The sequence below is a fragment of the Lichenostomus cassidix genome, chromosome 7, assembly GCF_008360975.1.
Source record: "Lichenostomus cassidix isolate B80296 chromosome 7, HeHo_3.0, whole genome shotgun sequence".
Classification (NCBI taxonomy): domain Eukaryota; kingdom Metazoa; phylum Chordata; class Aves; order Passeriformes; family Meliphagidae; genus Lichenostomus; species Lichenostomus cassidix.
The window spans coordinates 24,908,572-24,934,686 of NC_139488.1; the positions used below are offsets into that span (position 1 = coordinate 24,908,572).

At 41.3% G+C, this 26,115-nt stretch overlaps 1 protein-coding gene across 1 annotated transcript in view; it reads right to left on the reverse strand.

Annotated features, from left to right (window-relative positions):
• The window catches only part of CNTNAP5 (contactin associated protein family member 5), a 277,200-nt gene that overhangs the window by 176,219 nt on the left and 74,866 nt on the right, over positions 1 to 26,115 (reverse strand). Inside the window, exon 3 of the mRNA XM_085066882.1 lies at positions 23,697 to 23,890. Within this exon, the coding sequence (XP_084923008.1) occupies positions 23,697 to 23,890 (194 nt within the window). The remainder of the gene's footprint in view (positions 1 to 23,696; positions 23,891 to 26,115) is intronic.

A 26,115-nucleotide genomic window follows, 5' to 3' on the forward strand; every position in this document is an offset into this window, starting at 1 on the left:
AAAATAATGGGAAAAACCAAGAAAACAAAACAAAAACAAAACAAATATAAGGGCTCACAAATAAAAGGTAAGACAGAGAGATTTTTGCACCACTGGTAAATCTTGCCATGTTTATTTTCTAAAGTGAGTAATAAAGAATTATTTGTAGTTCTGCATTCATAATTTATTAATAGCACTGCAGGACTACAAGCTGAAAATTGATAAAATACACTCATCAATATAGTAATGAATTTAAGTGGCAGCCTGTAACTTCAAGTCCTCTCAATTAGGTAGTCCTAGTATTTTGCCAGCCCAATAAATCCTTTTCTCCTCTCTTTAATTTTAAATTTTAAAAAAAACTTCACCTGCAATGCTTGTAGCCCAGAAACATACTAAAAAACCCCTGTATTATCTATTAAAAAAATTAAATAAAGCTTCTTTCTCTGTTCCAATACTTAAATAGAATAAAACTTAATATCAAGATACAACAAAATTTTAAAGATCTTGTCAGTATCCATGCATTCAATAGGATCCTTTGTGTTCCTTTCAGCCAACACTGCATTGTCCAGTGTACAACTCCCTTCTTCCTACCTCTTTGGCCAGGATGTAAAGGAATTACTTTCCCTGTCCAGCTGCCCAGGAGCCTCTCCGGCAGTCATACTCTCCCCACCTGAGCTGGGACTGTGGCACACTCCTTAACGGCTCTTAAAATAATTTAATTTTGTTGTAATAACTAAATGAAAAAATAACAGCTCGAGCTGCTGCTTCTGAGGACAGACTGAACAAAGGAATCTCTGGGCTTTTATCTCCTCACTCTCTAAGGCAGGAAAGTTTGGGGGTCGTTGGCTTCTGTCCCCCAAAGCTCCACCTGCAGCTCCCACTGCAGCTGCTCACAGAGATCCCTGCACTGGATGTGCTCCTCAAGGAGAACACTTGTCAGTACCTTGTGAAGGGAATCCAGGGGATATCTCGCTCCAGTACAAATGGTTTCCATGATGAGAACAGCTTAAAAAATTGGAAAACACTGGTGCTAGTTTGTAATAGTGACACGGTCACCAGGTGTCCCAGCTGGTATTGGAGCAACTAAACTCCAAAGTGAAGAAAGCAAATTCTGAGTAACCTGCGGCATATTAGAACATGAATAGCATTATTCAGTATGTGCTTCCAAAGAGGCCTTTAAAGTTTTTCTTTCTGTGCAGTGGGTCCAGAACTGCCTCAAACATTGCCAGAAAATTGCAGCAAACAAGGACTAATGAACCCTGGAAAGGACCCTTGGGATCACAGAATAAAGCCCAAGGTCATGTGTAACAGACCCAAATAAAAGCCCTACTTATGGGCTTCATTTTGAGAACAGCAGTGGACCAGAATTTTCTGTTGTATCCTAAAGTCAAAGGAAAATGAAAAAAACCCTCTTTTCTAGCTTTGTGATTATGTTCTCTAGCAAAATCAGTATACAATGACTTTTAGAGAATTAAGCTTGATGAAACGGAGACTTTTTTTCCCTTGGTTTTTATTCCTGAAATCTTAAATTCATGGTATTTCTTACAGGAATGGTACCAATGTATTCCCTTTGCTACTTCCCAGAGTAAGTAGTGAACTATATTTTTTGCATGCACTACATTAATGTTTAGTAGCTAAATGGAAACAAAACCTGTGCTATAAAAGTTAATAAAAACACTAAAACAAATAGTATGTAAGGAAATTATATGCGGCAAAGCTGGTAGAAAGACTAAATAATATAAGCAGCAAAACTACACTGAAAAAAATTAGGAAATAAAGGTAAAAGAAAGGGGGGTGTGTGTGTCTATAAAAGGAACTCCACCAGTCTCTATAAGCAGGAAAGATGACTCATTGATCTAAATAAACACTGAAATGTGCTGATCTCCATTTAAAGCAAACACCTTCATCAGCATAACCTTCACTGTGCCCCACAACAGCACCTATTTTAACACTTGCATATTTTCTAGCTTTCGTCATATATAGTTCAGCTTTTTACTGAATGAGCAACTGCAGGAGCACAGTACCTTGCCTCAAAGTATTCTGCTCATCCCTCTTAAAAAAAAAATCAATAGATTATAAATATGCCTTTAATAGATTTAATATTACTTTCCTGTCCTACCTGCTATTTCACCCATATGGAAGTTGAGGGAATTTTATGCTAGCTCAAGTGTTTTGCCCAGTGTCACTGACCATCTCATCCCTTGGCATGCCACAGTGGCCCAATAAATCTGTGTCTGCAGCAGATTTTTAAAGAAAAGGTCATGTCTACAACACTGAATTAGCCCCCAAATGCACACTGATTAAGCAGCCTTTGCTCCTCTCTTGCTCTCGAGTGTCAGCCCTGCTAATTAGTAAACTCAAGCCACTAAGCTCCCACTCCTAACACATTCTTTTTCTGGGAAGTGCAAGGCAAGAAGTGACAGCTCATATTTAAAGTAAAATCAAACAAGCAAACAAAAGGACTGCCTTTGGTTTCCTTACAGATACTTCTAAAATGCAATGATTTAACACCCATAAAGAGGTGCCTCTGAAGGCCCACAGAGGAAAAGCCCAAGTGGCAGTTCAGGTTGGATTGAATGCAATGTCAACTTGCAAAGTAACTCCAAAGTTTTGCAGTGAGCTCTGGAATCCAAGATGTTGAAGGACACAGCAGCAGCTCCCTCAGTGTAGAGACTGACAGAGGCAGCCATTTATGCTGCTTAGCGAAACGTAGATGCATTAGCTCAGACAAGAAGTGACTGAGTGGGTTTAACAAGCAGGATAATAGCTCAGGGTGTCATTTTGATCTGAATACATAATTAAAGGGGATCACAAAAAGGCTCAGGTTTAGAAGTGGCCTTGAATACCTGCAGCCTAATTAGGATTGATTTTGTCAATCACTGCTCAGAGCATGACTCTTCTGTTTGCACTTGTTTCCAGTAAAACATGTCAGCTGCCTAGAAATCAGCATAGCTTCCACAGGCACTACCCACCTAGAAAATGGTGTGGGTTCCAACCTGGCCCATGATGCTTAGATACAAATCCTATGGGCTGCTATCTTTTAGCTTTAGATTACTCACGACAAGTGCAATCAATAAGGCTTGTTAGCCTGAGGCTCAGAAGGGCTGCAGCTGTTTTTTCATCTTCATCTTAGCCTGTACATGTAATATGATAGGGTGGTGAGGGGGCACAGATGAAGTGGCTTGTTATTTATGACAATATCAATCAATGCACTCTATTGCTAAATGAATTAAGGAGCACTGCAATAACTGCCTTTGCTGCTGCAACTTTGGTTTTTAAAAATTGCACAGAAGAGTGATATTGATCTGGCTAAGTCTGCCGTTTTATTTCAGTTCTTTTGCAGTGGAACAGAGTCCCTTCTACCACTGCCCAAAAATTTATGTAACCATAAAACTAGATTCATCTAAAGACTCACAAAAGGATTTGAGGAGATTTAAGCCTTTGACATGTAAGGCTGTGATTCTAAACCTCTCAGGAAACATCTAGTTGACCCAGGAGACTGGACTTTGACCATTTGACACAAAGGTTCCCCAATTTCCTGCAGCCCTGTTCCTTTGGATACCAGTCAGATATTTCACTGCTGCTTCTGCTAATGTGGAACCTCCTGAAGATGGACTTACTAAACAAGCAGTGGTCTCCAATGCTATCAGTGCCCTTGATGTTATTACAAATGGAAATGGCCCGAAAAAAATGTAAGATAACAAGAAACAGACACCTTGGGAGTGAAACACCTGTGCTCATTTGGAAGTGAAGGACTTGGGTTCAGCTCTGTATCTCATGTGAAGGAAGGCTCACCATGGAGCCATCATTTCTCTCATTGTTTGCACTAAGAGAAGACTCATTTCATTCTGGCTCACTGGGCCAGAAGATCAGAAAACCACAGGGAACCTGAATATGTCTCTGGGCCACAACCACTCACCTTACCAAGGGAAAACCTCAGGAAATGAAACATTTGGTGTTGATCAGCTGAGCTTTAGCCCCTGAAGGAGGTTCAAGGCAGACCCAGACCCAGAAGAATGACCCAAGGTACCAAGAAGTATATGGCTGCACAGAGATGAAAAAACTGTGATTTGAGCAATGTAAATCCTGCAGTCTCAGCCTGTAACCAGCTACTAAGAACCCAGAAAAAGTTCAGGGTCTTTGCTAAATCTGAATTACGGTGAACCCACTAAATAACCATGTGCTTGAAATCTAGCAGGTTGAATTGGGCCAGGAATGTAGTGATTAACATGTGATAAAGAAAAATGTCTAATTGTGTGATTTAGGTGTCTTGGATTGATGATATGATAATCCTTTATCCCCTATCGTTGGCTTATATGCCCAAGAAAGAAAAAAAATGTGTGGTCCTGTCTCTTTAACTGCACCCAGCCGCAGAGAGAAACGCGGGTTTTTTTGAAAACATTTTCCCCAAGCCTCGCTCCGGGGGGGGAGTCGTCGCTCGGCAGAGACTGCGTGCTGGACGGGGGTCGGAGTGAGCTCTGTTCCCGTTTTTTCATTCTTCTTCTTTTTTCCTCGTTTGGACCCCTTCTCTTCGATCTGCTTTGCCACCCGGAGACCCAGGAGGGCCAGAGGACAGCAGAGCTCTCCAGGGTGCTCCACCCGGCCCCGGGTGGGGGGCGAGGAGGAGAGGGACTGCGTCTGAGAAAAGGACTTTTTAATCAGGTTGAATAACTGCCTTTCACCTTGTTTTTCCCCTTCCCCTGTGCCTTGTAGGGCACTCTGCGTGGTTTTGTTAAATAAATAGTTTTTTCTTCACTTTCATCTGAGAGGTTCTGTTGTGGGTGGGGGAGGGGGTGTCGGGGCCCTTCGCTCTCGGAAGAGAGAGAGTCTTATCATTAACCCGGGACATATTTGGCGCCCAACTTACGGGGCCTCGATTACTTGTTCTACACCTTTTGTGGGGTTAGAGAAAGTGAAGAAAAAACCCTAATAATTGCATTCTGGTTTTAATCGCTTGGTATTGAATTACAGCCATCAGTAGTCACTATGCTGTTTGATGGGAGGTTGTTTGATGTAATACTGTCTGTTTGGCACATAGGTTTGTTCCCCTACCAACAGGTAGGGGCAATCTTGTCCCTAATGTATAATTTCCACCAATCAGGGACACGACTCCGGCTTGTTATAGTAATGTGTGTGATACTGACGATCTGTAAGAAGGTATGGGAAACAGTTATAGATGTACATGCTCTGTTAGTTTCCTCCTCTAGTTTTAGTAACCTGTTTTGGAGTTTTGTTAGTAATATTACCCAACCTGTTAGAGAAGTAGAGGGTGAAGCCTCCTGGCTCCTCACCCATCTCTTTCCCTTTAAATCTGGTATATCAGCTTTTGAGAATATTCAGTTTCCCCTGGATGTTAAAGAGACCATTAACTTGGTAGTACAGGTGCTTTACCTAGGAGTTTCCGTGTATATGATGTTCAGTGTTACCAGAATGAGGGCTGAGAAGTCCAGAGGGGCTGAGCAGGAGCAGGCACCTAATCCAGATGTGAGGAAATTTGAATGGTGTGGAGTATGGGAGGACATAGGTAAAACTTTAAAGAAATTCTCTGATCCAATAGACTGGGAATTTCCCCCTGGACAAATCCCGAGACCAGCTGAGGTGGGGAAGTATCTGAAAGAGAAGTGCAGAGACAACTGCAGTGCAATATGTTGGGCCCTGGCATATGCTTATCGTACACTGTCAGATATTATAGAACAGGAAGTAAGGGAGCCTAAGCTAATGGCAGTTGCTCCTATTACAAGGAGCAGGAAAGCCCAATTTAAGACTGATCGCCCAGATGACAGTGGGGAGGGACCCTCAAGGCCAGCAACTGAGTCAGAGGTCATTGTTGAATCCATGAATGTGAGAGACCTTCACAGCCTAAGAAAAGAGTATGTCCAACGAGATGATGAATCTGTGATTAGTTGGTTAGTCCGTCTTTGGGATGCTGCAGGCGATGTTACACTTCTAGATGCTACTGAGGCAAGGCATTTAGGGACTGTGTCTCGTGACCCAGATATCAACCAAACTATACGAGATGGGCCTGACTGCAGCAGCCTCTGGAGACGAGCTATCAGAGCTGCGAGAGACAGATACCTACATCCCGACGATCTCTATTCGCAACAAACCCAGTGGAGAACCATAGAACAAGGGATTCAACGCTTGAGAGAAATGGCAGTGGTAGAAATTGTCTTCCCAGAGGACATAGCAAACCCAGATCCGATTATAGACCCAGATAGGATAGAATGTACACCTGTGATGTGGCGGAAACTCCTAAAGCTTGGGCCATCAGGGTATGCTTCTGCTTTAGCCATTATGAAGCAAGATGATGGGCATGAGACTGTGCGTGATATGACAAGGAAACTCCGAGCGTATGCAGATGTTGTGCATAGCCCAATGAATGCAAGAATCTCAGCTGTGGAAACAAATCTGCAGAAACTAGAAAATAAGATAGAGAAGAATCATGAGAAACTCAGTAAAGAGATTAAAGACAGCCTTCTCCAAAACTCAGCAGTACAGACCAGAGGTTCTGCTACCCCACGCAGACGCTCCTCAGCTATGAGAACTGGATATATCCCTCGACATGAGTTGTGGTATTTCCTGTGTGACAGTGGAGAAAACATGAACAGGAGGGATGGACAACCCACTGCTGTCCTGGCACGACGAGTGCGTGAATTGAAGGAGGGCAAGACTCAGAGAAGGAACTCCACCAGAAGGGAAGTAGCTCTACTCAATATGTCTGATTCGGTTGAAGGAACCTCTAACACAAATACCCACCAGGGTTAGAGGGGCCCTGCCTCTAGCCAGGTAGAGGCCAGGGAAAACCGAATTTTTTGGACAGTGTGGATTCGGTGGCCTGGCACATCAGAGCCACAAGAATACGAGGCTTTAGTTGACACTGGTGCACAATGCACGATAATCCCATCGCGACATGTGGGGACAGAACCTGTTTCTATTTCCGGCGTTACAGGAGGATCACAAGACTTGACCCTCGTGAAAGCTGAGGTGAGCCTGACTGGAAGAGAGTGGAAAGAACATTCCATTGTGACTGGCCCAGAGGCTCCATGTATTTTGGGGATAGACTTCCTCCGAAATGGATATTTCAAAGACCCAAAGGGACTCAAGTGGGCATTTGGGATAGCTGCTGTGGAGACAGAGGGCATAAAACAATTGAACACCTTGCCTGGACTGTCAGAGAACCCATCTGCAGTAGGACTCCTGAAAGGGGAAGAGCAACAAGTACCAATTGCAACCTCGATTGTGCACCGCCGATAGTACCGGACAACTCATGATGCCGTGATTCCCATTCACAAACTAATCCGTGAGCTGGAGAGCCAAGGGGTGGTCAGCAGGACCCATTCATCCTTTAACAGCCCCATCTGGCCTGTGCGAAAATCTGAAGGAGAATGGAGATTGACTGTGGACTATCGTGCCTTGAATGAGGTGACGCCACCTCTGAGTGCTGCTGTGCCAGACATGCTGGAGCTCCAGTATGAGCTAGAGTCCAAGGCAGCAAAGTGGTATGCTACTATTGACATTGCAAATGCATTTTTCTCCATTCCTCTGGCAGCAGAGTGCAGACCTCAGTTTGCTTTCACCTGGAGGGGCGTGCAGTACACCTGGAACCGATTGCCCCAGGGGTGGAGACACAGTCCCACCATTTGTCATGGACTGATCCAGGCTGCACTGGAAAAGGGTGGGGCTCCAGAACATTTGCAATACATTGATGACATCATTGTGTGGGGGGACACAGCAGAAGAAGTATTTGAGAAAGGAAAGGAAGTAATCCAGATTCTCCTGGAAGCCGGTTTCGCTATAAAAAAGAGCAAAGTCAAAGGGCCTGCCAAAGAGATCCAGTTCCTAGGAGTGAAGTGGCAAGATGGACGGCGTCAGATTCATACTGAGGTTATCAATAAAATCATCACAATGTCCCCCCCAACCAACAAGAAGGAGACGCAAGCTTTCCTAGGTGCCATAGGCTTTTGGAGAATGCACATCCCTGAGTACAGCCAAATTGTGAGTCCTCTCTACCTCATAACCCGCAAGAAGAACGATTTCCACTGGGGCCCTGAACAGCAGCAAGCCTTCACCCAGATCAAGCAGGAGATTGCTCATGCAGTAGCCCTTGGCCCAGTCAGGACAGGGCCAGAAGTAAAGAATGTTCTTTACTCTGCAGCTGGGAGCCATGGCCTGTCCTGGAGCCTTTGGCAGAAGGTGCCTGGTGAGACCCGAGGTCGACCACTGGGATTTTGGAGCCGAAGTTACAGAGGGTCTGAAGCCAACTACACCCCAACAGAGAAAGAAATCCTAGCAGCATATGAAGGAGCCCAAGCTGCCTCAGAGGTAATTGGCACAGAAGCACAACTCCTCCTGGCACCTCGACTACCGGTGCTGGGGTGGATGTTTAAAGCAGAGGTTCCCTCTACTCATCATGCCACCAATGGCACATGGAGCAAATGGATTGCCCTTATCACACAGCGTGCCCGTATGGGAAATCTGAATCGCCCTGGGATTTTGGAAATAATTACAAATTGGCCTGAAGGTGAAAATTTTAGTCTGACTGAGGAAGAGGAGCTGGAACAGGTGACCCGTGCAGAAGAAGCCCCACCATACAACCAACTGCCAGCAGATGAAACACGCTACGCTCTTTTCACTGATGGTTCCTGTCGTCTTGTAGGGACAAAAAGAAAATGGAAAGCAGCTGTGTGGAGCCCCACACGACGGGTTGCAGAAGCTAGGGAAGAAGAGGGGGGATCGAGCCAATTCGCGGAGCTCAAAGCCGTTCAGTTAGCCCTGGACATTGCTGAAAGAGAGAAATGGCCAAAGCTCTACCTTTATACTGATTCATGGATGGTAGCCAATGCTCTGTGGGGTTGGCTGGGAAAGTGGAAGAAGGCTGGTTGGCAGCGTAGGGGAAAACCAATTTGGGCAGCTGAAGAGTGGAAAGACATCGCTAGTCGGGCAGAGAGACTACCTGTGAAGGTCCGCCATGTAGACGCCCATGTCCCCAAGAGTCGAGCTAATGAGGAACACCGAAACAACGAACAGGTAGATCAGGCTGCAAAGATAAAGGTGTCCCAGGTAGACCTGGATTGGCAGCATAAAGGAGATTTATTCCTAGCTTGATGGGCCCATGATGCCTCAGGCCATCAGGGCAGAGATGCCACCTATAAGTGGGCACGAGACCGAGGGGTGGATCTAACCATGGACTGCATCTCTCAAGTTATCCATGACTGGGAAACATGTGCTGCCATCAAGCAAGCCAAGCGGGTGAAACCCCTGTGGTATGGTGGAAGGTGGTCAAAATATAAGTATGGAGAGGCCTGGCAGATTGATTACATCACACTGCCTCAACCCCGCCATGGCAAGCGCTATGTGCTCACAATGGTAGAAGCCACCACTGGGTGGCTGGAAACCTACCCTGTGCCTCATGCCACTGCTCGTAACACCATCCTGGGCCTTGAGAACCAAGTCCTGTGGAGGCATGGTACCCCTGAGAGAATTGAGTCAGATAACGGACCTCATTTTAAAAATAGCCTCATAAACAACTGGGCTAGAGACCATGGTATTGAGTGGGTGTACCACATTCCCTATCATGCACCAGCCGCTGGCAAAGTGGAACGGTATAATGGATTGTTAAAAACCACCCTAAAGGCATTGGGTGGGGGAACTTATAAGAATTGGGAGCGACATTTAGCAGAGGCCACCTGGTTAGTCAATACCCGAGGCTCCATCAACCGAGCAGGTCCTGCCCACTCTGAGCTTCTACATACAGTGGATGGAGATAAGGTCCCAGCAGTACATGCCAGAGGCTTGTTAGGGAAAACTGTCTGGATTGATTCTGCCTCACATAAAGACAAACCCATCCGTGGGGTTGTCTTTGCTCAGGGACCAGGGTGTACTTGGTGGATAATGCAGGAAGATGGAAAAACACAATGTGTCCCTCAGGGAAATTTAATTTTGGGTGAAGGCCACATGTAAGGTTGGGATCGCAACATACCACCGTTCACCGTTCGTGACATTATTTGTACATAGTTATGTGTATATATGTATATATGTATATATGTATATATGTGTATATATATGTGTGTGTGTTTGAAGTTGGAAGATGTTAAGGTGGGCCTTAAGCCAACGCTATGGAATAAGGGGTGGAATGTCTTGGATTGATGATATGATAATCCTTTATCCCCTATCGTTGGCTTATATGCCCAAGAAAGAAAAAAAATGTGTGGTCCTGTCTCTTTAACTGCACCCAGCCGCAGAGAGAAACGCGGGTTTTTTTGAAAACATTTTCCCGAAGCCTCGCTCCGGGGGAGGATTCGTCGCTCGGCAGAGACTGCGTGCTGGACGGGGGTCGGAGTGAGCTTTGTTCCCGTTTTTTCCATTCTTCTTCTTCTTTTTTCCTCGTTTGGACCCCTTCTCTTCGATCTGCTTTGCCACCCGGAGACCCAGGAGGGCCAGAGGACAGCAGAGCTCTCCAGGGAGCTCCACCCGGCCCCGGGTGGGGGCGAGGAGGAGAGGGACTGCGTCTGAGAAAAGGACTTTTTATTCAGGTTGAATAACTGCCTTTCACCTTGTTTTTCCCCTTCCCCTGTGCCTTGTAGGGCACTCTGCGTGGTTTTGTTAAATAAATAGTTTTTTCTTCACTTTCATCTGAGAGGTTCTGTTGTGGGTGGGGGAGGGGGTGTCGGGGCCCTTCGCTCTCGGAGGAGAGAGTCTTATCATTAACCCGGGACATTAGGACAAATTGGTAACAGACAGGCCACAGCTCACTGTCTATGGCTGCTAGACATGTAGAACTGCCTGCACTGCTCCTTCATCTGTGACATTTTGCTTATCACTGCGCCTGCTGCTGCCCACACAAATAAACCCTCTGGGACTATTTGATGCTATATTAAGTTTTGTGCCTGAATGCATAAGGGTCCCTAGAAGGCAGCAGGAGGATTCTTGTTACTTTATAACGTTAGAGGAAACAGCAGCAAAATTGAAAGAGAAAAAATTGAAAACACCAACAAAAAAACTTCATGTGGAATTCTGTGGTAATATCCAGGAATTTGGCTGTGTACCTGGACACCCTTCAGTTACTCTTTAGCATGCCTCTTTCTTTTCACCTCAAAGCCAATGGCATTTTTAGTTTTGGTAGTATCTTTCTGGGGAGGGTAGAAGGCTTGGGACAAACTATTTTCTGGCAGCTACCGAGGTTCCAAAAACACTCTAGGATAAAATGGCTTCATAAATAATGAGGGCTTTGGAGGCCATGAAATCAGAAAGATTATTTCCCTCAATGACAATATTAGGGAAAGGATTTGGTGGGCAGGGAACCAAACACAAAACCTAGAGTCCCCTAATTCAATCTAATTTAACCACCAAACATTCACCCAATAAAATGCAGAAAACAGGTGTTTTGAAGTGTGAATTATTTTATTTTTGATAACCAATGAGAGCATCTCCAAAGAAGAGACATAGGTGGCTTCTGTGTGAAGGTTTGTTTTGTTGTCTTTTTACTTGTTGCTTTTTTTAAACCTGGAAGAATAAACAACCACAGCAATCAATAATAAGGATTCTGTTGGTGAAGATCAGACTTTGATTTGGTGTATGCAGCTAAAGGAAATTTGCCTCCTTCTGCTTCCCTTTTACAACCAACTGTATGAAGTAAAAGTCTGGACTAATTCCAAGGGACTAAACCAATTATGATAAATAGCTGAATTTGTGAATAAGTAAATCAACTGATCATTGCATAATTACTTTTACTCCCAGGGCTATGGTAAAAACGTGGCAGCAGAATCATCATTATTTTTGTCACAGTAATTATAAATCATCATTGTTGCATTCTTGCAGATATGGCTGGATGAATGCCACCTGAAACTCTGCCTTCCCTCTGTGTCTCTGATTTGCTTCTCCACTGTCCTATGAATTTAATTTATTTTTACACACACACACAACTGCTCTGCAAGTTTGCCAATAACTCTTCAATCCTGCCTTAAATATCTGTGAGTCTTTAATTTCATAAGAATATTCCTTGCAGATCACCATTTCTGTTAACCTTTATAGTGATGTATGCATAACCACATGCACATATTTCTCGGGCTGGAATAGCAGGCATATTTTACAGGGCTATAACCAAATAATGTCCATGGACATAAACCAGTGTCCATAAACATCAATACCATTATAAGCCTTGAAATTCTAAGGCTAAGCACTAAAAGCTGACCTCCAGCTTGGCAGAGGGAAAAGAAGCAGCAAAGTTAGGTGAAGGATAGTGTGAAGTCAAGGCCTTATTTCATGGCAATGTGCTGCTGCTGCAGTTTGTTTCAAGAATCATTCTGCAGATATGCATTTGCTTCTAATGACTCCGGCCATCCACAAAATGTAGGCAAGAAGAAAGCCCCTCAAAATGAACAAAAAATGGCAGAGAAACAGTTTTCCGGGGTGGGGGGAAGAAAGGAAAAAAACAAGCTTGAAAGCAAATGAGAAAACTAAGTAAGTAATTTCCAAGTTCAACAAGTATGTAATTACAAAGCCCCTACTCTAAAATATCTTATGTTCAGCACCTAATTACAGGTGTGGGATGAAATCCTGGCACCACTGGAAGTTTTATTACAGAGTTATGTGGAATCAACATTTCAGATTTCTTCATTTCTAAATTGCTGTGCTTCATGGCTCATTCTGCAAATGTAAATGCATGAGTTAAGTGCCCATATGTTTGCCAGATCACGGGCTAAAACCTTCATTCAGATGAGTAGTTACTTGTACCTGAATAACCTCACAGACTTTACAAAGCACTGTTCAAAGTCAGCTACTATTTGCTTTAAGTAGAGGCAACAGAGGTTTCCCACTAAATAGGAGATATTAAGAACTTCCAAAACTTCTATTACTGTTTTTAGATCCTTTTCCACTTGATAATTTCCACTGCAAAATTAAACATACCTCTGAATGCTAGAGGAAAATAATGGCTATCTAGGTTAATCTCTAGCCTCTTCACTATAATATATACTCCAGTTGGAGAAGCAGCCAAAACAGAAGTAGTCTATTGTGGCCCAGTCCAGTGAGACAGAAGAGTAGCTAAGGGAAAAAGTAAAATGAGAGAAGAAATAAAGAAAAAAGAGGGGAAATGGCATGAAGGGAGAAGGCATGAAGATGTCTTTCTTATTCCTGCAGTACACAAAACTCTCCTCCTATGAGGAAATTCAGCCAACACATCCAGAAGCTACTAGACATGACCTCCACGGCCATCAGATTTCAAAGATTCCATTTCTTAAAGGGTGACTATCTTCCCCTTTCTTTGTGCCTATTTTCACGAGTCTCACAGGTTCTACAAATAGTAGGATAGCAGAATGTTTTCTCCTTGCTATAGTACCTAAACCTGAGATTTGCTGCCAACAGGGAGCTGCTACCTGTAAATGTGTCAATCATGAACTACCTGACTGTGATACAAATCACAGCTACTTGAAATTTTTGAAATTATTCTACAGGGATAGCCTTGGCTTTGGCTGCCCAAACTTTGTTATGGTTTGTTGGGTGTAATTAGTTAATACTAAGTGCTCTCTACAGAAGTCAGCTGCACACTTCAGCTGCCTGCACTGATGTAAAAAGAAACTTGGGAATGGGTCTAACTCTGCTTAGACATTACAAAACTGCTCCCAACACAAAAACAAGAGTTTTGATCTCCCTTCCAGAGGAAACAAAACCAAGAAAGAGCTGCACATTTCAGAGCACTAGCCTCAGACCTTCTTCAGCATAAATCATTCATGGGTTTGGTGGTGTGCTTCTGAATTTGTAACAAGAAATAAGCGGAAGATAGAAAGTGCAAAGATATTAGAGTGCTTATGGAGGATCACGTGTTGGATGCACATTAAAGCCCGAATACATACATCTGGAACACAAATTAAAATCAAGGAAAGCTACCCATTGTAAAGACACATAATGAACAAAGTGACAGATGCTTGAACAATGATTCCGTTACAAAACAATGTAGAAGCCATGACGTGGAAATCTTTCCTGAATTTCTAAAGAATAGTTTTTTGCAGAGATTGATGTCTGGGAACAACGCTGACATGTGCCCTCTTCCTTGGAGAGAAAGTCTTTCCCTTGAAGTACATGTGATGCAAGAAGGCAGTATCTGTAAGATATCTTTCAAGAGGATGATTGGTATCTGCTCCCCTGACTAAAATCTATCTGTATTAATTTACTGAGTAATAGATCACAGAAGGCTTCTCAGGAGACATGTTTTCAGTACTTTTCCTTTCCTTATCCTATTTAACATTTTTTAACTGAAGTCCAAATGAGAAAGCATCTGCTGAGCATATGCAGCTTGCAAGTACTACCATTAATGTATACTGCTAACATTAAGATTTTTCCAGCAGGCACACACATATTCTGACTGGCATACAAACACTCTTGGTCTGAAGGACTCAGCAAGGAGAGATGAGTAACTGTGGACCATCTCTGTAGTGCAGTATGAGCATCTGTGCCTACAGGAAAACAGAGGTTTGGGTTTGACACAGAGGATTTAAAGCACAGTTTCGATGTTTAGAAAGTCCCCCTGTATTAGCAAACTGTATAATAGAAATACAAAACCTGGATCCATAGAACACAGGCTGCAGTTCTCTTTTCATACTACAAGTAAACTCCTGCCCTGCAATCTTAAGAACTTCAGTTTTCCGTCAAAGCACCCAGAGAAAAGATCTGAAAGCATCAGCCACAAATGGCTATCATGCCAGTGCAAAAAGGACCTGCACCTCTTGGATTCATGGGGATTTATGGAAGGAGATTGAATAGAATTGCCAATCATTGTCAGAATTGCTTTAGTCTTTAAAATGGGTCCCAAGTGAAAGGTGTAAAGTTCTTTTGGATCAGCTTTCTTATATTACTAGGACAAGTTTGGATGCTTTCTTGACTTTCTATCAAGACAAAACTCTCCTGAGGCAACCATGACATGGATTTTAAACTGGTAGATCTAATTTCCAAATGGAAGCTATTGTAAATGAAATCATTATTTTTGCAAGCTGAACCTAAGCTTGAAATATTCCAAGGCAATTAGTCTTTCCATACAAATTCTCCAAAGTCTAGTAAACCTCATCTCAAGACAAAAAGAATCTTCTCCAGAGATTTGTCCATTCTTACCACTCATATGGGAGTCTGCATATTTAAAATAAAAATATGACTCACATTTAGTGTTCTCTAAGCACAATAGTTGACTAGTTCTCATTTGAGTCAAATCTCATCTCTCCTTCAAGCTGTAAAGGTGTCTATATATGGAACCTTTCATTGTGTTTTGAATTGCATTTGTACCCTCAACTCAATACAAGAATATCTATTCCCTGAAGGATAAAATCTCTTCAAGTACTGCTATGTCAGGATTTACTCTCTCCTTTGGCTTGCTAATAGTTTATTTTCATGTTTGATTACTAACTCCACAAATGTTAACTAACTCCCATAGAGCAGCTGTCGGCAGATCCCCAAAAGAGTCAGACATGTCAAAAAGTTTCAGTTAAGTTAAATTTCAAAGGAACATGGACAGGGCTTATTTGCTCTGCCAATAAATTTTGTTCTTACTTATTTGTACCTTAAGGGATCTTCTAAGCACTTCTATCTTTCCCTATGCCCTGAGAAACGGATTTGAGAATGAAAAGTAGAATTGGTATAATAATCGTCAAGATTAATGATAAGTGTTTTGAAAGTTTTCATGCACAAAAATTTGGAACCCACTGAAAGAATATCAAATATGTGCTACACATCTGGAAAAGTAAAATATTAAAAGAGGAACTTCATAATAAGAACAATAATTGTATTCATTTCTTTAAACATCAGTAATGTCACTAATTGTTCTTTCTTTTATAACTAGGCAAAAGATCTAATAAAATATATTAAATATATTTTTCCTATATTAAGCATTAGATGAACACTATTTCCAGACTTGGAATATCCCAGTACAGGCATGGGCAGTTTAAAAAAATTAAATCTCATAAAACCCATTTCTTAATGGCAATTAAAACAAATAATTTTAAAGTTCTTTGTACATGATAAAAAGTGCCCCCTTGGCCCCTGAGGAAATAAATCCATATTTTGCTGAAATGACTAGGGGAGGAAAGAAGTCTACAAAGATCACATTGCCAACACTGGAAGGGGATGATTATACTACAGAATTTTTGGGTTTACATAAAAGCAAGAAAATGTCACTTATCAGACAATTGTAATTCTGTGAGCACACCTTTTTTTTTTTTTTTTTAATACATATATAACAAGGTCACCTTAGCTTACACATCATTTAAGAAGAAAAAATAAAAAAGGCACTGTCACCTGTGCTCATTCAAGGAAGAACATTTCATTATCCTTACGGTTCTGGGATGCATGAGGGTAAAGGGCCCCAGGGAGATGTTCCCAGTCAAACCATAAAGGAGAAACGCAGCAGAATATCCACACAACCAAAGACACTTACAGAACATGGGATGTTTGACAAACAGCCTAAGAAAATTAAAGTTTTAATAAATTGGGGTCCTCTCCATAAATCATCCAGACCTATCTGTTCTTCTGTCTCTCCATTCCTGCATTGCCCCTATGCAAAGATCCAGTCTTAGTGCTGAAGAAAGGTTTCTGTAAAAACACCACTTTTTCAAGAAAGTACCTCAGAAACAGTTCTTAGGGGCTCCTCTGCAGCTGATAGGAGTCTAATAGTAGGAAATACAGTCTATTAACCCAAAGCAGACTACAAATCTGCTAACCAAGGAGAAAAGAAGAGGATGAACAGGAATAAAAGATCCTTGGTTTCTACTGACGCTGACTGAAGATGTAAGGAAACCAGTCTTTATTTCCATCTTAGATATTGAAGCTCTGGTCATTGACAACAGCTTTCTACCTCTCCACCTGTCTCTTTCCCCCCTCACCTCCATTTGAAGTATCATGATAATTTTTTTCCTTTCTCCTCCTTCCAATCAGTTTACAAGTATGTCTTATCACTAAAGCATCTATATAACATCACACCCCTTTGCCAGTCCTAGAGGGGTTTGCAGTGATTTGTTCTCATGTGCCATTTTCACTAGCCACAAGCAACAGGTTTGTACTTCTCCACTCATAAGCTTCTCACTACAGGATTAATCCAACATTTAGAAAGGACTCTGAGCAAAATCAGTACAATCTTATAACAGCCACTGCAGACCTGAACACTCCAACTCAAACCAGTTTATTTATTTGGATTAATCGAATCTAATAGTGAATCAGTAGAAGTGAAGTGACACATTTTTGAGCAGCAGGAAAATTTGTCTTATTTTACAGTACACCACAGACAGTACAATAAAAGTACTCTTGTTAGTTGGTTCCCTACAAAAGAATTGTTTTTTCAGACAGCTAGAGACACTAAGTTGCTCAAAAAATGTACCAAACAGCTGCAAAGAAACTCACTGAGCTCTGAAAGTGTATGGATTAAATACCTATTTGTCCCATATTTATTCAGAATTTGTAAAGGCACCTATTTAAGCCTTGACATGCCATAGAACACAATTTGCAAACAAGAATAATGAAAACAGTTCTACTGATATAAAAGAGTTGCTGGCTAAAATCCACCATCTGAGAGGAAATGTCCCCTGTTTTCCACATTAACCACCCTAGCGTGCCACAAACAAAATTTTCTGTCTTCGTAGACATGTGGAAAGGAAAACAACAGCTTTCTGGCCGTGGCAGACAAAACTGCTGGAGATGGTGGGAAGACATGCATGTTTTGGGGCCAGGCATCACCAGCCAGACCCATGCCAACCACCCTTCCCACTCCAATCCATTAGGGCCAACACTATGGAGTGACACCCTATAGCTCATAGCACAAAGCAGTGGAGAGACAAGATCATACACAAGATCTGGGAGGTAGGAATGAGAAATCAAAGAACATTTCTCAGCCCTCCCATGCTAAATGGTTACAGAAAAGATGCATTCAGGCAATTTGCAAAGGCATAAGACTGGGAGGTCAGTAACAACAGCACAAACTGTCAGTAACCATGTTTCTTGCAATTTTTTCTGGGTCAGAGTGGATTGCTGCCAAACACCAAGCAGAGAGAAGTACTGAAGACATTGCTGATGGATAACATGTTAATATCAGCATTAAATTCTCTAGACTCCACCTCAATATCACTTTACAGTTAACCAACTATAAAAGCACATTGTAAGGTCATGGAATTCATACAAAATTCAGTTAGCTTAAGGCTAACTCAAGTATCTCAACAGTAAAGGGTAATTTGAAATCTAAGTATATCCATTTTATTCAGACATAAATCCATACAGAGTGCACTTAAAAAAACCCAGATATACTGACACTTTGAATTATCCTCCCAACAGAAGAATTGCCCTGGTGATATCAGGAAAGACAGATTTCCTGAGAATGTACTCAGGAGGCCACGTTTGCAGCCATTGCAGTTAGTGAAACCAGAATTAGAATCAAATTAGTAACATCCAAACATCATCTCAGACTCAGGCAGTCTTAAATCTGAACACTCCTAATTACAACAAAGGGATAATGGATGGTTGCCTCTTCAAAATCAAAATAACACAGCAATGAAAACTTCTGGAAAACCTTGCTTCCCTGCAGCAAGACTGAATCGCTTCCTTCATTCCTACTTGAAAGTAGCAATTGGCTTTTTGTTTCTTGGGTTTTTTTTTCTTAGAGCAGAGGTGATGGAAAAGGAAATAATCCATAGATACCTACCCCTTAACACCTGTTTGGCTAGCAATAATTACTGTGCATAAAGAAGTTTAAATATATCTTAATACTAATATAGCAGGAAGCATTATAACAAGACAAGCAGAAACTCATTCTCCAACCCAAGCAAACAATGTAGGACTTCTCATTGCTTCATGTACAAATTTGCTCTGGTCTTGCTTGGAGGGTGTTAGGACTACGAGCTAAAAGATGCTTTAGAATAAATTAGCACAATTATAAATCTGACAAGAAGATTAATATTCTAACTATGTTCACAATAATTAACTCACCAAAACAGTTTCAGAGTCATTATCCAGCTAGGGTGGAATGGGAAAGTTTACAGCACCCTTGTAGATTTATAAGCCAATTAAGAGTGACCCTCCTCTAGATTTCATTAGAAAAGCCTCTGGTTCAGCAAAAGCTCACACATGCAAGTAAGAAGTTTCCTGATGAAAGGGAATGCAAGGAATCTTTATCACCTCTGTTAAACACTTCCCCTGCTCCCCTGGGAATTACATATTCCTAATGCATCCTCAGCCCCCTGCCAACTCTTCAGCCTCCCACAGCATCCCTGCACCTGCAAGAACCACGACTGCCACTGGGGCTCTTCTCCAGGGGGGAAGCTCTGGTTTATTCCTTGCATGACCAAGGTGTCATGGTCCAACACTAGAGAAGCACTTCATATCTTGTGATCCAGCTTTGGGGTGAGGGCTCACAGGCCCTCCCACCCAGAGCCATCTTCTGCCTCCATGAGCAGTGGACAGCAGATGCATCAGAAGCTTCACCAACCAAGCCAGCTGCTTGCAGATGACCATTACTGACCAGCAAACTCCTGCTCAACATGTACTATGTGTGCATGGGATTGTACAGAATATCAACTATCTTCTTGCCATCTATGCCATTTTCCCTCTTCATTGCCTTTCTGCACAGGTTCATTGTTCTAATATAAAAGCCTTCTCTGCCACTGTCAGAGCAGTCTCCCTTTATCTCCAGTTCCACAACTTCCCCTTCTCCTTTCAAAACTTTGTATAAAGAACATCTCTTTTCTCCTTTTGTTGCATACATCTATGCCTGTTTCATCCCCTTTCCTTTGTGCCTTCCCGCATAATTGCATTTTTCAGCTTTGTAAAGTATTTTTCAATATAGATAGCATAAAAATTGCTATCTAAAATGAAATAGCATTGTATCACAGCCCACACTTTTTTCCCAGTAAAATACACAATTTGGACTGACTCAAGCTGTGCTGTGTATGCAGGTAAAGCAAATTCTGAATTATTCAACACTTAAAAACACTGAAAAATCATTTACTTGTTACAAGCAATAAGATTTATGTTTTATGTCTCCCAATCAATAGCTAGTGTGTCCACACATAGCTGATTTATCCATATTGAAAATATAATTATAAGTCTAGTTTGCTCTGAACCACAGAGTCCTTTTGTAACAAGATTATTTAAATACAAATGGGGTTGGAAAATTGGTTTTAAATGGCTAATCTGTCTTGTCTTCAACTCCAGCTGCAGAATTTACTAACATCATAAACACAGACTGAGTGAAAACTTAAGAGGTTTTCTGATTCTCCCCGCGATCTGTCTATGCAGTGCTCATTAACAGGGAAGTTGATGGGAGCTGTATGCAAGCCAGGAGAGAAGGATAATAAGCCTTGTAATCTCTATAAAGAGAAAGGGATTTTTACTGGTGATATGTCATATATGCTGGTGTGCAAACATCTGTCTTATTGGCAGCCCAATAAAGAATTTATGTGCCCAGGTCTGTGATGAACTGCAGAACATCTCTGCCATATGGGTGGACAAAACCTGTACCCACAGGGCTGGAAACAACTCCTCAGAGACACCACTTGCAATAGGGAGCATCAGACATTTGTGTATCATTAAGAAAAGTGTCACCTGGGCAGATTTACCTGGGGATTATTGAAGGCCCTGCTGCCTTCCTGTTATTCCCACAAAATGGGCAGATGGCCCATGTCGTGCAGTGGGGAAAGGCTGGGCCAGTGCATGCTCCTCCAGGAGAGCACTGCACCAACTGGGAATGGGCAAATGGGCTGGGAGAAAATGCAGATCAAATCTGATTTGGGTTAGTAGAAATGAATTACTGGTAACTTGCCACCTCACCCTGATACAGGAAACTGCTACTTTAAATCCTGCTTTGACAGACCCTCCCACCCACCCCTAAAAAAAAAATGGGATAATGTGCTGAGTTTAGCTGTTAATTTTCTTCATACCAGTGTAACTGGTATGAGAGTTTGTTTTGGGTTTGTGCTGGAAAAAGTCTTGGTAATTGAAGGATGTTTTCATTCCTGCTGAGCAAAAGATACCACTGAACCAAAGCCAGCACAGATATAGACTCTCAAGTCTGGAACTACCAAACTTGTGACAGATTGGTAGAGTGTACACTGCCACAGATTGTGACAGTGGAGGCTACCCTGGGGTGCTGCTTTCCCAGCCCTGTGAAATGGTCCACTACACTGCCCTGCCTTCAGTCAAGGGCAAGGGCTCTTTCCTGACGGTGTGCAATGCAGAACTTCCCTTACAGCTATTCAAGAGCCAGATGTTTAGGACAAGCACCATGTTGTGCTTGTCCTCATTTCATCCAAGGGTCTGAAAAAACATTCAACATTCAGCTGGACAGCACACTTATATGTTTCTTCTTAGTCAGAAAAATCCATAAGGAAAGGATAACTATCAATAAAACAGAAACACTGCATAGTTTGAAATTATAATTCTATACATGCTTCTGAAAGCCTGTTTGGCTTTCTTTTTTTGTGCTCTGAATGGCTCTCTAGATCTAATTTAATTCAGTGAAGCAAATCCAAAAGTGCCAGGGAAAAAAAAAACCACAACTTTTTCTTTAGTTAGAATAAAAATTGTACAGAAGGAATTCTTGATTTTCATTAATTCCATGGGCAGACATACAGGCTCCTAAGTGTTAATGAGGCTTGCCAGTTTAGGTGGACTAAAGTGTCTAATGAAATGTCAAATAAGCCCACTTTGGATTTATATTATCAGATATTTCCACCAGGAAAATTTGGCAATGCATCCTAAAAAACCCTTCAAGCCCTCCGGGAACATGGAGCAAATGGTTCTTCTGGACTGGAATTACATTACTGGCTTACTTGGTCAGTGTGACTCCTAGAAACTAATGTGAGGGGAAAATTATCCAAATCCTTTCTCAGTGTTACCTTTTCCACACCCAAATTCTATTTAATTTTTCCTCAGTTATACAGAAAATTATCCTCTGTAGCCTATGGTGGTTTCCATTAGAAACATTTACAACAATTATCTCTCCAGAAAGCAAGCTTCCAAGTCGGCAGAAGCTTTGGAACTTGTGTCAGGATCTGCCCTGAATCAGCTTCATGCCTGATCACTCTAGCAAAACAAGAGAGTCCAGGTTGCTCATAAATCCTAATTCACTGTTAAATGCTTGCTAGGCTTGTTCTTATTCTCATGTGCAATATTAGGTGCCAGATAAGAAACTCATAAATTGGATCCTTAGGGAATGAAGATCTGTTATGGTAAGTTCTATGTGTTGTCTTTTTAAGTTTCCCTTTAAGAAGAAAAATTTACAGAAGAAAATAAAAGTTCAAGTGTTTCCAAAAAGAAAAGGACTGAAAAGTTTGACATGTAATAAAAAATTAATTTGTCCTAATATAAAATTTTAACAAACCACATAATATTCTCAGGCAGAGAAGAACTTAACTGACACCAAATCTGTAAAAATATCTCAGTATAGATTTCAGATTCCCGACGGTGGAAGTCAAGAGACAGATTAAATGATCACTATATTCAGTCCAAAATGAAATTCCACTGCTTTAAAAAAAAATTTTATATATATATATATATATATATATATACATATATACACACACACACACATATATGTGTTGGAGTAAAGACAGCCTAACATAACATTTTAAGTGACAGGTGAAGCATTTGACAACTTTATGACCATCTTAGGACCAAAGTTGCTTTTTTAAGGGAAGAAGGATTTCATTAGCTTTCCCTAAATCAAACCATGATAAAACAAAGTGATGATACCATGGATTTTAGACTCGCAGAAGTTCACCTCCCTGTATATGCATCCTCACTGCTCACTACACACTCAAGGAAAAATTAAGCAGCCCTTCTCCCCTCTTCCTGCTGCACCCCAGCTCTCATCATTCACAGTCATTATGTTCTGGAAGCAAAATCTGTTTTTGTGACACAGCATTTAAACAAGCTATTAAACAAAGGAAAAACAGAAGTCTACTTGGTTACCCTTAACATGCTGCCCTTTATTTTCATAAAGAATCTATTTCTTTTAACACTGCATATTTTCATGCTACCAGAACTGTTCATCCACAGAACTACAGAACACAGCATAGAAGGAATGTTACAATTTTTTACTGATTCCCCAACAATTGACACTTTCTGTATGAAAAGAAGGCTTGTAAACTTTTACATCCACACCTGTGGTGAGACTGCTGCCCCATGCACTCCTACCAACAGCACCTGGCAAGGCCACACACTGAACTTGTGACACAACAATGCTCAAGTCTGCATTAAAGTATTAGAAAAAGCCTTGATCACTTTTAGCGTGCCTCTTAAATCATCCAACAACCCATGCTGCAGCTCCAGCCTTCTCCAGCTCAGGAGCAATTTACCACCCATCTTCTCCAACATGATCTCTTTTTCTGGCCAAACACATATAAGAAATAGAATTAATTTTCGTCTTTCCCGGAGAAAGCACGGAGGTGATTAGCCCCATTTACCCTGGTGTGCCTGAATCAAAGCCAACCAGGCACAGAAGCACACAGGTCATTTTAAGTGCCCTGATCATCCTCACAGTCTGAAAAACAATGTAGACCTGAGGGCTTAAGCTTGTATTACACAGACAGTCGGTGACATAACCCATTTAGATCAAAACACCCCATGGAGTCACTCAGATTTGCTCTCTCACCACTGCAGCGCTCTGATGTAAAACCAAAGCCGTTTCTCCAAATGCCAAAACGAGCCTGAACCAGAAAGACCTGGAGCCAAAGGCACTGTGAGTTCAGACCTACCCAGACAGTGTCGTCCTGTCTGTACTGCCTCCAGTTGCGGCCGGTGTCGCTGAACATCAGCGCGTAGCTGGTCACCCAGTCCGAGCTGCCGTACCTGCCCTGCGTGGCCACCGCCACGACCTCCACTCTGTCCCCCAGATCAACCTGGAGCCACTGCTGCTCGCTGGACTCCAGCGGGGACCAGCCACCAGCTCCTGAAAGATTGGAGGGAGAGGATTCAGATGATGGTGAAAGCATAAATAAATTATACTTGATAAAAAACACATTAAATAATTTCAGGTCATCACAGACATTCTACTTGAGCATGCAGCTGTTTTTTCATGTTTTCATATTAGGAAATATGCTACATGAGGTGTGCTTCATTCAGGCTATCTCCATTAACCTCAAACTCATGAGGAATTTTGAATTTCTAAGACATTATAAGGAAATTTATTCTTTTTCAGCTGTACAAACATCAATGAGGTTGGCACATCCTCAATCACAAAAAACCCCAAACATATCTATTCTTCTCTTTGCGATTCTGGGAATGTGGACTTGTAACTTGCAGTTTACTTTGATATTTTCTTTTTTGCTACGTTTTGAAAGTAATGCAAAATGTTAATTATCTTTATTTGAGCCCTTTTAAGTATTTGAAAGAATGGTTTAATTAGAGCTTGTAAATGCATTTCAGATAATACATTGTAAAACTAGAAACCATTTGATTGAACAACTAAAAGGACTGCCTTCACACTGGAAAGTAGGCTCTCTCTGACATGAGCTTGTAAATCATATTTGTCCTTTTAAAGTAAAGATTTGCATTATCCCTTGAATTCCTTTAGAGATTAAACAGGTCTGTAGTAACACCAAGCCAATGAAATGGAACTGCAACAACTGCTTGCGTTTTACCACTTTGCTCACTAAAATAAATGGGAGCTTATGGCTAAAAAGCAAATCATTCCAGACTGGAATATATTATTTTATGTTTTCCTGCTTTCTTTTATGCCCTTAAATTATAGGCTATGTGTTTTTTCCTTTAACTTGTTTCTCCTTGCACACATTTATTCTGCGGTGTTCAATTCAGCCTCACCAATAAACAAGCAATGCTGCTATGAAGAACACAGAAGCAAGCAACCAAGTAGCCAAAATAGCAAATTCTGAGGCTGCCACTGCTTCTGCAACCCAACACCTTTTTGTTTTGTCATTATTAATTGATTTTAGGAAAGCACTCCAGTGTGACTACAGTGATAATAAAAGGGAGGAAACAGAGAGTTGTGAGTAAAGTTTTAACAACTCTTCATGTAAACTACAAGAATGATTCCAAATAAGCATTTCCAAAACAAAATGCATCACTAAACTTTGGTTATTAAGAGCTGGATTTATCTTACTATTTTAATCTTATTAACTAACTGTCTCAAAGTCGCTCCATGAAAAGTTCATTGAAGTGAACAGAGTTGAAAGATTAAAGAATGTGGTTTATATCAAAGAACTCAATTTCATTATCTCTGCACATTTAAAAAGTCTTGGTTTTTGTGGATTGTATTGTATTTTCCAACTCACAATTGAAATCCCTTTGTCTAAGAATAAGTGTTAGAACTGTCATTATTTACAATTTATTCATATAGGATTTCTCTGATCTCCTAAACCAGAACAATATCTACCTGGAATGGAGTATTGTTCCTGCTCCCCTGGATGACTCAGCTTTCATTTCTCTACAAGAACTCTCTAGGGAAAACAGTTTGCAACCAAACCAATGCATGCTGCTTCTTAGTGCCACGATTTATCCTCTTCAATCACAATAAAAGTCTTCGTCATCACTGATTATTTTACCTTCCTGAAATAGAATACTCTCTCTTATGACCATGCCATAAAACACCTAATGAGAATACCAGAAATTTCATCACTATTTTCTTCTTTGACTACTTCATAGCTCTTCTAACTCCGTATCTATATATAGCTTATATAAGACTATAATACTTCCTGTTAAAAGTCCTAACAATGTTACGTCTCGCACTATCCTTTTTTATTTTGATATTTTAGGTGCCATATAGAAAGTATTTTGTCTGTCTTTAAGATACAAACTACATAACTGTATTCAAAGACAACAAACTACAGATTTCTCCCACACACAATTGTAACTAGTGCACACACAGGAGCCAGGGGCAAACTCCCCTTGGATTGTAATATCCAGTATCTAAAATAGACTCTGAACACAATAGTTGCTGTTTTTTTTCCAGCTTTATTCTGGGAACTGACATGATATAAAAACCTGGTTCAGAAGTTCTGGCAAAGTTGTTTCATTCATGACTCAAAAGAGCCTATTCTAGATGTTTTCAGCGCATATTAAAAGAAAGCTGGCATTTTCATCTTTCCTTCATTCAACATAGAGAGTGACAACTAGATGATGGAAAATAACCTACTACAAAAATATTTGATTAGTTTT